This window comes from Actinia tenebrosa, unplaced genomic scaffold (assembly GCF_029948245.1).
Source record: "Actinia tenebrosa isolate PJP-AT-01 unplaced genomic scaffold, QUT_ActTen_1.0 PGA_scaffold10__47_contigs__length_13832649, whole genome shotgun sequence".
In the NCBI taxonomy this organism is placed as follows: domain Eukaryota; kingdom Metazoa; phylum Cnidaria; class Anthozoa; order Actiniaria; family Actiniidae; genus Actinia; species Actinia tenebrosa.
In genome coordinates this window covers 1,152,691-1,166,532 of record NW_028292570.1, presented here as the reverse complement: position 1 = coordinate 1,166,532, position 13,842 = coordinate 1,152,691, and the positions used below count along the sequence as shown (strand labels likewise).

At 33.9% G+C, this 13,842-nt stretch overlaps 2 protein-coding genes across 4 annotated transcripts in view; one reads left to right on the top strand and one right to left on the bottom strand.

Annotated features, from left to right (window-relative positions):
• Positions 1-1,281: 1,281 nt before the first annotated feature.
• On the bottom strand, positions 1,282-10,420 carry LOC116287131 (protein ILRUN). The gene is made up of 6 exons (XM_031693770.2): positions 10,146-10,420; positions 9,992-10,001; positions 6,922-7,066; positions 6,086-6,283; positions 4,978-5,225; positions 1,282-3,412 (listed from the first exon to the last, which is right to left on the bottom strand). Exons 1-6 carry the CDS (start codon positions 10,298-10,300, stop codon positions 3,290-3,292), a joined length of 879 nt encoding a protein of 292 aa, XP_031549630.1. The 5' UTR covers positions 10,301-10,420; the 3' UTR covers positions 1,282-3,289.
• A 488-nt stretch (positions 10,421-10,908) lies between these two features.
• The window catches only part of LOC116287129 (harmonin), a 45,663-nt gene continuing 42,729 nt past the window's right edge, over positions 10,909-13,842 (top strand). For 2 of the 3 annotated variants that reach the window (XM_089026439.1, XM_089026438.1), the window contains exons 1-6: positions 10,909-11,045; positions 11,214-11,281; positions 11,988-12,071; positions 12,268-12,327; positions 12,838-12,905; positions 13,313-13,386. In XM_089026439.1, coding sequence (XP_088882565.1) covers positions 10,977-11,045; positions 11,214-11,281; positions 11,988-12,071; positions 12,268-12,327; positions 12,838-12,905; positions 13,313-13,386 — 423 coding nt within the window. In that variant the 5' untranslated portion in view covers positions 10,909-10,976. Of the gene's footprint in view, positions 11,046-11,213; positions 11,282-11,987; positions 12,072-12,261; positions 12,365-12,837; positions 12,906-13,312; positions 13,387-13,842 lie in introns of those variants that run through there. The other variant, XM_089026440.1, reaches the window with a different exon arrangement.

Genomic DNA, 13,842 nt, shown 5'->3' with positions numbered 1-13,842 from the left:
TAATTAGCATCTAATTCTGATAAACTCAACTTCAAGTTGACTGAATGAACACATTAGAAAAAAAACGTTAATCAGATTGTTAACCCAATATTTATACATATAGTACAACGGTTGTTAAACCAAATCATTTTATAAATTTTTGATTTTTTTCATTCGGTTCTTCGTGAGTACGTATAGCTGAATAGCAAAATGTGTACAACGCATGACGTCAGTGACGTCACTAAGATCGGCCTATAAATAAGTGGTTATGTGGTCCAGCCGTCATCACGTTTAACTAGGCGTGGCCTGATAATTCCTGGACAATATTGGACCCTTTCCTACTTCTTTTGGCCATGGTCAGTGATTTTTGGGGCTATTATTAAACGCCGACAAATGAAATACAGCCAATCGCGGCCTGTGGGCGTACTAGAATGTTCGAGATGACGAGCCGAGCCGAAACGGAAACAGTATTGAGCGACGTGATGAACATTTTTACTCTTTATTCGGCTTATTAAAAGGACTCAGCAGGTCCTAATAAGGCTATATTGTTTTTATTCAAGCGACCTTTCTCAGTCAAACGTGAACGAGTTTTTTTATCGTGGGATGCCTGTGGCTTGAGACGAGAGAACGGTACTCCAGACTAGCTTTCAACAAAGATTGCATGGGGTACTATAAACTGCGACAAATTTAGCTCCAAGATTTATGCTATAAAAGAGAAAGAACCAAAGAAAGGGAAAGACACTGAAAAAGTAAAAAAAAAAAAAAAAAAAAAAAAAGAATCAAAACAAAAAGAGAAAGAGAAAAAGGCAAGACAAAAAAGTAATTAAAAAAAAGAATCAAAACAAAAAGAGAAAGAAAAGAAACGAACTGAAAGGGAGAAGAAATGAAAAGGAAATAAAATTAAAGTGAATAGAAAAGGAATGAAAATATAAAAAACGAATAGAAAAAGAAACAAAGAATAGTAGAGAAACAAAACAAAACGAAGAAAAACTAAAACAAAAGCAGAGAAAAGAAAAAAACCCAAAAGGATGGTAAAAGAGTAGCCTAACTAAAAGGTAATAAAAATAGAGGTTTTGCACCACCACGTGACGGCAGCCATGTTAGATGGCAGGAACAATCGTATTACATAAGAAAGAATTCAATTCACGAGAGGAAAGGGGTATTGTTGTGACATCTAACCACAGGCAGCCCAAGCTTTATTATGGGTGTGGACAAGTGATGTTGCAAAACCTCTATACAGGCTACTTTTATCCACCTCAAAGTCAAAAGCATTAACCACTAATAAAATACAAAACACCAACATTTGAATACCTTCTTTTATCTATATAATTCAATCACTTTTAGTTTCAAAACTATTCAGTTATACGTAAAGAAAGATTCTATCAAAGTATTAAATAAGATCTTTCAATAACAAGGAGTTCTTCATTCATTCAGATAATTTCTAACTAAGAATTTTTTTACTATTTTCTTTTTTATTAGCTATTGAGATGCAAGATATTTTCTAATCACCAGTGGACTTAGAAAAATTTCAGAAGAATTTTTAGGAATTTTTTCACCCCCACCCCCATAAATTTTAAGATCCAAAGAATAACCTCTCAATGCAAGGCAATATGGAGTAAACATTATTGCATTGGTGAAAAAAAATCACACAGTTATTTTCTTGCTGCAGTAAAATATCTTTCAGAAAAAAAATCACAAAATTCTCTAGTAACCAGTAGAGTGCAAACAATTAACCTGTGAAACACTAATTACTAAATAGTACAAAATAGTGCTAGTTAAACAATAGAAAATAATGGAATTTGCATGAAATTGTGCTGTTTAGTATTACTAAAGTTTCACAGTTGTACTGGTTTGCACTCTATCCATGTTTCTTCCTCTCAAATTTAATACACATAACTAACAATGATATCAGCAGAAATCTTTTCTCTGCATACTAAGAATCTATGTCGAAATGCACTGAAGCTTTAACCTTGTATTCTCACCTAGCCAAACAGAAATGAGCCAAACAGAAGTGAGCAAAAACTAAAGATTGTTAAGGACCTTTTCTCTATGGTGATTTGATTGATTTGATTTTTTTTGGACTTGACCCAGTTTTTTCCTTAACCTCAGTAAGGCTTGATCATTTTTAGATCCATCCATACCATGAGGTTATAATCTTTGAATACAGATTCATGGATACTGGTTTAGCTTGCTCATAAGAGCAACTTATTGGCAATTTAAAGACAGCTATATATGATGTAAACCAATATTAATATTAATGTAAAATGTGAAGACTACCAATATTTTGAAACCCCCCAGACATTTGATGGAATCTATGAGTAGTGACTAATAAACAAAGCTAGGCTAAACCTGTATAAACGAGTTAGTGATCATCAAAAATAACAGTATTCATTGAACAAAAAGAAGGATTACTGTGTATACTGTAGAATCTGGTTTTCCTTTCTGGTTGGTTTATAAACATTTACAATAAGCCAGTCCATAGTTTAAGAATTGTTTTCAGTGTGCATGCAATTTTATCCTGAGTTTTTCACTTCTTTTGTTTAAACTGTCTTTTGTTCTTCGTTGAACAAAAGAAAGTGAGAAATTCGAGATAAAATCGCATGCACACAAAAACGATTATCAAACTATGAACTGGTTTTTCATTTACCCTATGAAGGCTAATTCAAATCATAACAGTTACTGAAATGAATGGATAGCAGATGGTGAAGAGCTTATGGAAGCCAGGCATCTATCAATATTTTACTACATACAATCACCTATCAGCATGCTCCATATTGCGTTTAACTCACACAACTCCAGATGATGCAGGATTGTGTTTTTAATCTCGTTTCCCTCATCATAGATTTACAGCAGCAATACTTTGCAGTCTTCTTGACTGTCAGTTCCTTTTGTGGGCTACCTGTGAGGGGTTTATTTTTTACCACAGGACTCCCAAGCACAAAAGAAAGAAAACTGACACACACAATGTGCCTCTGCTTTGTGATGTTGTTGATTGTTACTTTGGTGCTCAACCTCGCTCCTTTATTTTTTAACACAGGGATCCCAAGTGCAAGACAAAGTAAAAAGACAGGAAAGCCCACAAAAAGGTTGTACCAATGTATTACAGTACAGTATACCCACTTTCGTTATCACATGACCGACACAGCTGCAGTGTGCCTGCAAGCATTGTTGGTCACAAAACACCACGACACCTGAAGTTGTCAGTCACAGAAACGCAGTGTGAAACCTGCTGCAATAATAATAAATACCTAAAGATATTATATATTTACTATTATGGTTATTAAGATTAATATTCCAACTTAAATTACTGTCATAATTGAGAGCAGTCCCATTGGTTGTGTGGTTGCCGTAATGAAGGTTGATCTAATTGTGTTGCTAAGATTTCCTCATCCTTACCACAAAATGGTGAACGTGTGCAGGGGTGGTCAACAACCTAGAAGAGAATGCAAAGCCAAAATTATACATCTAGATAATTTATTACAATTTGACTTTTTACCAAATTTTGATAGGAATCTACAAACCTGAAATAAACTCAATTGTGTAGTTGCAGAAATTATCCATACCACCCCCCTCACTGAGGAATTTGGAATTTCCAAGCAGTGGGGTCAGAGAAAGAACAAAATTACAGAGTTTGTATGGAAGAAATTTGGAATTTCAGAGGGGTAGGATCTTTAAAAAAAATTGTTGGGGGCCAGGTTAGGGTAATTTCTGAAACCACACATTACACAATCATTGCAGAGTTCAAAGCATATTGTACAACCAAAATGATACATTTGAAGTATGTTAATTTGATGTATCTAGTTATAAAACTCGTGGAATGTTCATAAATTGTTGCAGTGACAGAAAGCATGGAATAAGGCTTTTAATGCGTCATATTGACTGTATCTCAAACATATGCATTGGCCTCAACTTCTATGTTCACTTCAGTTTTGAACCGAACAAGAGTTTTGCACGTGAGTGCATGACTATTGGGAGTAAACAGTCATAAAGAGCATCAGTTCTCTTATAGTTCCTGCTTTCTTTAGTATGGGGCAATCAAAAAAGATTAACAAATAAAACAGCTTTTACCATGCTCTTTTATTATAGTTACTAATTTTATTCCTGTATTGAATTTATTTACGCAAAAAGAAAAAAGGTCACAGGATCTAGCAGAACTTTATGCGCAAGAATGGCGTCATTACTTTGCTCTGCTCACTAATAAAGCACAGTTTTCGGCCAATCAGCTTGCACATACTATCCTAACTACATAATAAAATGTAATATGTAACTAGTTACTATCCCCTTGATGAAAAGGTCATTCACGCCAGGTTATCTTAAGTCCCCCTCCTAGAATGTGTTGCGAAGTTTTCATTTCAATTTCTTACTAGAATCTTGGAATCAAGGCGACCCCCTTATTCACCTCTGTGAAGTCATATCAACAATTTTTGCATAGTTATGAACTCTGTATCTCTATTATAATAATAATAATAATTATTATTATTATCATCATCATCATCATCTTCATCTTCATCCTCATCAATCATCATCATTTTTATCATTAACATCATCATTATCATCATCATTATCATCATCATCACCATCAACATCGTTACCAAGCAGTATAACTTATCTATATTTCTATATCTTGTATTTCATAAGTGCTACGCGGTCCACATATTCTCATCTCTGCATCAACATTACGTACTGTTTAATAAACGAGCAGGAGTGTTTTATGGGGTATGAGAACACGAGGCATAGCCGAGTGGTTTTAGACCCGATAAAACACTCCTGCTCGTTTATTAAACGGCTTAAAAAACTCATGATGTATGTTCTCATACTATACTGAATTCTTTACGAAATGAACCAAGTTTGATAGAGAAAATCCAAGTTAAAGTTTATGCAAATGAAGACGAATCTATATCAGATATAAAACCTCCTTCATGGTCATGATTTCTATTGTGTTTCCTTCATGAATTATTAATGAGTTTTTTAATATTGGATTAATACACTAACACTCACCTCATTGCTATTATTAAAGAGAGATCTTCTGATAGGAGAGCCTAATAAACTAGATGGGCTATTATGTGGTACAGTGTAGGTGGGTTGGGGTGAGTTTCCATTGGGTGTTGTTGGCAGTAGTCCAAAAGGGTTGACAGGAGAACCTGAGGGAGGGTTGACAGGAGAGAATTCTTGTCCCAGGTGGGAGAGCTGCTGTGTTACTGCAAGAAGTCCTCCTTCATCCACACATATTATCACCCAAATAACATCTGGAAATACAAGAAAATACAAGAAAGTATGAGCAATAAATTGAGATAGAAACTGGCCTTGGTTTGTGTGGCAATTCATCTACAGCTGTAGTAAGTAACAATTAAAAAAAATCTTTATTCTTAAGTTTCTAATCGTTCTAGCACTTTTGCTTCTAATTGGGGACACTTTTCATTCACACACAATACCACTACATTCAATATTCTATGCACATGGCACTCAACTCAAATGTCGATACATGTTGATGAAAACAGAACCCAAAAACAAACAGTTGTAGAATATAGGAGAGAACAACACATCAAGCAAACTCAATTAACATATGGTGTCCACTGGGCTCAAACCAGTTACCCCTAAATGTGTCCTCTTGACTAGTCACATTGATTGGTCAATTTGACTGATCACATTGATTGGTCAATTTGACTGATCACATTGATTGGTCAATTTGACTGGTCACATTGATTGGTCAATTTGACTGGTCACATTGATTGGACAATTTGACTGGTCACATTGATTGGACAATTTGACTGGTCACATTATCTTATTGGTCAAATTGACAGGTCACATTGATTGGTCAATTTGACTGGTCACACTGATTGGTCAATTTGACTGGTCACATTGATTGGTCAATTTGACTGGTCACACTGATTGGTCAATTTGACTGGTCACACTGATTGGTCAATTTGACTGGTCACATTGATTGGTCAATTTGACTGGTCACATTGATAGGTCAAATTGACAGGTCACATGTTGATCATTCTGACATGTCCTGGCCGTCATGTCCAGCTACTGTATTGAGCAGCTGATATTTTCAGTCCTGAAAAGTCAGACAAATCTGTAATGAATAAGAGAAAAAAGATCATACCTCCAAAGTAACTGCCAGTTGGTGTACACATTCTCCATTGTCCCTGATACATCCCAGGTGTGTTTGGAGAGATCATATTCACACTCACATCTGCTGCTTCACCTGGTGCAAGGGACTGAACTTCTACTGATTTGATCGGACCAAGTTGGTCTCCACTTGTGAATTTCAGAAAGACACCAGACGGCCACCTTCCTGGTCCTTTAGAATGATACAGATACTGTATATTACTGCAGATTTTGATGTTCTGCGAACTCAGACATGTCAAAGGCTTGTTGTGAAATTTGTTTTTCACTATCGCCAGTCAAGAACACAAAAGGTACAGACTGATTATTTTTGATTGATGGCAGCAAAAAACTAAATTTCAGTGTGCAGCTTGTAACTACAGAGTTTGCAGAATATCGAAAACCTTAGTAAATTCATATTGTCACACTTACATGTTTTAGTACATGTTAAATGTTTCTTCCTGTTCCAAATATTGCATGATCGTACAGTACAGCTCACAGGAATGTTAACATGCTATCAAGCGATTTCCGCAGGCAGTCACCCCAGGGACTACACTCAAGTAAGTGTAGTTTGTAAAAAGTAGTATTTTGTACTTGCACTACAAATTTAGGAATGTACAACATTAAGTGTACTACATGCACTGAATGCATGCATGGAATGTTAACATTCTCATGAGCTGTACTGCTTGTACTTGGTATTTACTCCACACCATTGAAAATACATCCAATCAAAAATACAGGAAAGCCATAGTTGTATATTTGGTAGCATTTTACTGATTCAATAATATTGCCAGTTAGCTTGCAAGTTCCCATGTAATTCATAACTTCACTTACCACTGTTTTGTAGCCTCCATGTCTTTACAAATGTTGAGCAAGGAGGTACTGACTCTCCTTCACCAATAGTGACATCCTTGACAAACGACATGCTGGGTAACTTGTCATTGGGACTGTTGAAGTCATAGTATGCACAGACGGCAGCCTGTCAATCAAATGTTACCAGTTATATACCAACAAATAACAATAAGTCTGATAAATAGATGAATATTCTAAAATCAATACACAACCATCCAAACATAAATATCATTTATATGATATATTTATATATGTCATAGTTACTAATGAGTCAACTTACAAAAATTTTGTCTTATGTACAAATTTAAATGAAAAAGCCTACATTGCACAGTTTTGGGAACCTTTATGCCTTGGAGAGGCGCAAACCTTTTGCCAACCAAGCATATGATAGAGTGCAACGGTGCAATTCTGCACTATTGATCAAAAATCACACCGAATCACACTTTCTGTCATTTTTTGCATGATTTTGGGGGGAAATACCCAGAATAATTGTTAACAAATCTATGAAATATTTTTTATTGGTTTGATAAAATTGATTTATATTAATATAATTATTATATCTATACACTTGTTTATATTATTGCATAGACAGCTAGGTATACACGCGGTAATCATTATTGATCTTATTATACAAGATTGAACAAGATGTCTATTGACAGCAGGGTTATAATTTACGATTATGTTACAACCAAATGCTTTTATGTTGTTGTCTAAAGGTCCATTATTTGGATAAACCAGGGAGGTTTAACTTTTATAATGCAAATGCAAAATGCTTAGCAATTATCACTGGAAAAACTGCAGGTACTTTGTACCCAGTTGTCATAGTACCAGGAATTATTAAACAAGCTGCATACAAGTATATGTACATTCTACTTATACTTGTACATTCTACTTATAAACAAAATATTTATTCTTTAATTCTACTTATTGGATTACCCAGTACATAACATTAATATAATAGTTCAGATATTTTCCATTATAATTCAAATTTTTGTTTAATAATTATCACTGAAAAACCGCAGGTACTTTGTACCGAGTTGTCATAATACGTACCAGGCATTTTATTGAACAAGCTGTGTACAATTGTAAGTACATTAACTTATACTTGTACATTAAAAAATATTTTATTTTTTTAATTCTACTTATTGAGAATTATCCAGTACATAACATATATTCTTCCCTTGCTAATAACTAATGAAAATGTAAATATAATTCTCAAATTTTTGTTGAGACACAAAATTAATTCACTGTGAAATATTTAAATAATTAATGCCTGTTGTTGAGTGCTATTACAATTCTTAAAACACAATTAAAAAACCTTTTTTCTTCTTTATGCATTGGTTAAGAAACAAAAATAAATATTACAAGAAAAATGATGCTATGGTTAACCACTATCTTGACACCAACCACATCACATTCTGTACTGTAGTTGAATTATTCAAACACAATAATGTAACACTATAAAAACCTGTTAGGAACATTTATATAGACAGAAAAAACCCCTTTCGTATATCCATACCTAGGCTGAGATGATGATGGCAATGATGATGATGGTCATGAAGATAATGATGATGATGATGATAGTGATTCAACATTATCCTCTATGCCTATGTGGCAGTTATGGCCAACTTCATCATGATTATTATTATTATTATTATTTCATTATCATGCATAAACCTATTTCTATGCCAGTATGATCCCTCAACTCACATACTATCATTTATTATGAACCAAATTGAATGCCAGTTTAAGTAGTACATGTAGAAACATGATGTATAGAAGATATATCATTATCATCATATCATCATCATCATCATTATCATTATTAGCCAAATGATAAGAAGTGTCTTAAGGCTGGTTTAGACGGTGCGATTTTTGCCTACAATTATCGTATACAGCACGCTTGCGTCTGTCATAGGCGAGTTGTAGGCTTGATTTACACGCTACGACTCTAGTTTTAGTAAATAAAACATAAAACAAAAAAAGAAATACTCTATGCAGTGTGTGAATATCATAAATTATATACGAAACAAAACAACAGTAAATCTTTTTACTATATAGCAGTTGTTTTACAAACTACATACTGCAAGTAAATTTCTAGTCTTAGACCTAAACTAAATAATGAAGTCAGATAAGTTTAAAATATCTTAATATTTCAAATTCTTATAATAGCAGCCATTTTATATGTTATTCATAATAATAACATAAACTTCTTAACAAACGCATCATTCTTCGTTTGCAATAGACGTCATAGCCACCATGTTGGAAGAATTTGACAAAAGATTTTTCAATGAATTCTTTTGTTATATCTTCCAACATGGCAGACATCCCTTTTGTTATTGTGCTCTCTTGTAATTGATTGCAAACGCATCATATAACGTCTTGATGCTTTTTACAAAAGGACCAGACGGATATCAAGTTTGTGGAAAAAATTGCAAAAAAAGGCAGTTACTCCTGGTGAACAGGTAGCGTTTTAGTGCAGATTTAAACTTGTTAGCTTGGTTTAAAACGGTAGAAATAAAATATTTTTTTTTTTTGCATAATTTTCTGGTCTAGCACTTTTAATCTTGAATCCTTAATCCTTAATTATTGATAATAAAAACTAAAGTATATATTATTTTTTATGGTCAAAACGTACCGGTATAGTCTTACAAGGATCAATATCACAAGTTACATAACAAAATATTACAATTGGTCCAAGTGTACTTGTGTCATTATAGATAAAGTTTAAAAGCAAACATATATTGTAGTTAGATATAGAAAGCATTCATGGTTAGTTTAAGTTGTTTTATACCTGTTGACCCAAACACAAAACACCAGTCGTGGTTGGTACAAGGAATGACCGCTAACTAGATCTAGAGGAATAATACGCTTAATACACAGAAAGCAGATCTAACCCAAGTCTGATTAATAAAAAATGCGGTAATTTAAATCCTAAGTTTGCTGACAGCACTAGCAAGACTCTTAAATACATCAACAAATTAATGAGATGATTTGATAGTATTAGTCTGGCAGTCCGAACATATTTGTAAGGTGAACAGCTCAAACTCACCTGAAGATTCCTGGAAGTAGTCGTATCCAATCATTGATATGAGAATTAAAGATAGAGATAAATACAGTTAAAATAGATTATATCAATGAAAAATGGGTATGTTGCTAATAAATAAGTGTGTATATTATATCTAGAAGTGGTTAGAAAGTGTTACCAGTTGGACATATCGAGGAAGAACGCACATCCAGCTTGATTTAACTGAAAGTCCAGTAGCCTTTGGAGCTCATTTATCAACACTTCACGGTCCGTCGTTCCCAGATTACTGAACTTCATCATGAGATCTTGGTCCACATCACAGTCTACATCCATGGCTATGTTTCAGGGGGAATCGAAGGCTAAATTAATGGTTCAAGTGGAAGTTTAGAAGCAATTTTTTCAGTCGTTTCGAACATTCGATCGAATCAAATTTGTTTTGGCCCAGCGTTTCAACGAAACTCATGACGTCATTATACAAATAGTTCAAACCGATGGCTCGAAACACCGCAGGCTCAACTAAACATTATTTAACAAAATAGCCTCAAAAATTACTTTTTTAACATTTTCAAAGGATAAGACCTGGATAAATATACTTAAAACTATAAAATTTGGAGTATTTTTTATTATAGATTGAGTTTCGTAAAATTTGGTACCCAGAGCCCACGTTCCTCTCGGTGCGGTACGAGATTTGATGACTCAACTGGAGGGGAGGGGAGGGGGGAGGGGAAGGTACAGTTGAATGACTTAAAGAAAATATCCACTTGAAAAGCTTACTAAACAGCGTGGAAATTTGCGCTAACAAAATTGCCATGCCTCATAAAGCGAGATTTTTTCTCTATAAAATCTCATTTACGAGTATATAATATTTTTGAGGTACTCGATCCAGTTCACCTCAAGGCGTGTTTTTTTCACAGGTGTTTTCATTCTTGGATCAAGGAACGCCTATGGTTTTTCACGCTTCGCTGAGAAATTCTTGACTTTTCTTAAAGTTGTTTTGAGTTTCTTTAAAATGGAGAGAGGTTTTGAGCAGGAAAACCTCTTTACGATCAATAAACATGCGGAGGAATTCAAAAAGAAGGTAAATAAGTTGAAAATTTTGATTTTGGGGATATATTTTATTGTAAACATTTCACATTCATTGTAAACAAAATGGCAGACATTTACAAATCAAACACATCATAGTGACATAAGAAATTATTAAGCTTATTTTACACCCAGTTCTTTTATTCATTCTCATTTGTCGTAGGTTAAAGTTCTCATCGACAACAAAGAAGAGAAAATGGCCTTATTTAACGCCTTAAAGGAATATCATGAGTGAGAAGAAATGTCTTAAAAATCAATTAAGATTTGTAACTAACTTAACAAGTCATCGATTAGACGCGAGCTGATCTAGCAAGATCTAGATGTTACACTATAAATATTTATTCATTTTTATTTTGTGATATCAAATTTCAGTATTGTCAGCTCTTAATTTGTGGTAATTTAAACCACATTTTTAGTATGATTAATTAAAAGTTAAAAATATAGGTCTAGTTGCTGACTTGGATTACACTAAACACTTGAACCTCTTGGTCATTATGTTCGAAATACATATTTATGAGTAATTGTAGTATTAGCTCTCTGGTAATAGAACTTAATAAACAAATGTTTGTACAGATAAATTATTATAAGTCAATAATGATTGACAATTGATGGTATAATATACCCTTTTAGACCACATCTGATCTTTTTTCTAATATTAGATATTTAAATTAGCTGCAAGGTTATAAGATACCTTGTTTTGTTTGCCTTTTAGCTCAGAAAGCTTTATTTAACTGAGAGGAGAGACAGCAAAAAATGGGAAAATGAAAGTGCCTCACCTCGCACCCCACCCCATCCCACCCCCACCCCTGCTGGTATGGCAAATGTGTCTTAATGTATTTTGCATCGTAGTTTAAGGTCAAAAACTTTTGTTCCAGTTGACAAGTTCTGTAATCTAACTTGTCAGTCTGTTTACATTTTTTAAATTTTTTTCTTTTAGGAATGGCAACCTTTCCAAACTTGTTTTTGAAATCAGATCTATTATCAACACTCCTAAAAGATACCCTCTCTATAAAGATGTGAGGTAATATAGAGCTAAATATTCTGATAGTGATATCTTGAATCTGTGTTGCTATGGGATTCTAAGGATTAGTATACGACAGGACTTTGTTAAATATTAGCTTGCTTTGTTTACACTTCCTTAAACCTTTGTCTGCTGTTATATTCATACTCATATATTTATATATGAGTCACACATTTACATATTTTGGTCTCTCTAGATATATCATAAAGCCTGAAGACGTTATGTCGTTTCTCACAATGATTCCAAATTCTCCAAGGTACTGTCACTGAACAATATACTTCTATAAATATGAGGTCTGTAAGTAAGAAAACTGTTAATGGTTATAATAATTTATTGCATATTTTCCTCACATAATAAAGTTATTGAATCGTATTAAATGACACCACTATAGATATATTTTTGAATAGATTTAAGATTTCACCTTTTTTTCAAATTGCACAGCATTGATGTTATTAATTGTTCATCTAGTTATTTCATTTTCACTACCGTACTGGCAGGCTGTTTTTTTGCTATAATAGTTACTCAATTCATCATTTTAATGTTAAAACTGAAAAGCCGTCCTTAAAATTGTATACATGACATGTCGATGGTAATTGTATCTGCATCCGATGTCTACTGTTTTAGGGAACAGCTGTATATACATATAATTGTTTATTATTATAAGTGATCTGAATGTTATTGAGAATGTTGTATATAACATGATGGCCTCTGTATATACCTCATTGTGTATAGAAACTGATGATATTTTTGTATAATTTAATTCTAGTGATGGGATACACATGATTAAAATACCACATTCAGGAAGGGATACTTTAGGATTCAGCATTAGAGGAGGTGTGTATCTTTTACTTTAACAGCATGTATCATTTATATACAGTATGTCCAGAGGTTGTTTCAGTGTTTCAGGGTTCAGTCTGTGAGCTAGCTCTGCCCTGACTTAGATCAGCCCAGAGGTTATTTCAGGGTTCAATCTGTGAGTTAGCTGTGCCCTGACTTAGAACAGCACAGAGGTTGTTTCAGGGTTCAGTCTGCGAGCTAGCTCAGTGCCCTGACTTAGATCAGCCCAGAAGTTAACGTTGTTTCAGGGCATTGATTAAATTTGAATCTTTAAAATTTAGTCATTGAAATTTAAAGGTGTTTTCTGTGTGTGCGTATGTGATGCACGACCCCATAAGAGTATGCTTAATTACTCAACATGTGGAAATAAAGTTTATGTGTATTTTGTGTGTGTGTGTTTCCAGGTAAGGAACATGGTCTTGGGGTCTTTGTGTCGCTTGTCCAGAGAGGGTCACCTGCAGATATTGTTGGGCTGAAGGTAATAATTTCCAGACTAAATGTATTATATTATTTTTACAGAGCCAGTTGCATTTTAAAGGCTGGATAAATTATTCTCTGGTAAAGATCGAGTTATCCAGAGTGTATATATTTTATTTAGCATAAAATACCAACTTGCGTACTTGCTAATGTGACAGAGTCAAAAGACACTATTTTGGACAGTAATTATTTAGTCATAAATCTATATTTTTAATTAGGAATGCCTCGTGTACACATAGGAATGTAATTCTTTAGTTAACTGTTTGCGTGGAAAATGCGTAAGCAAGAAATAATTTCCGTACGTAATTACATTACAGTGAGTCATGCCTAGGTTTGGCGCTTGTTTACGTAAGTTCGTGTTTGGGACATCCTGTTTGCGCCTAGGGCGTGCAACATTGCATAGGATGTGTAAGGTCTTAAGAATGCAGGTTTTTCCATAAAAATAGGCCCAAACTAA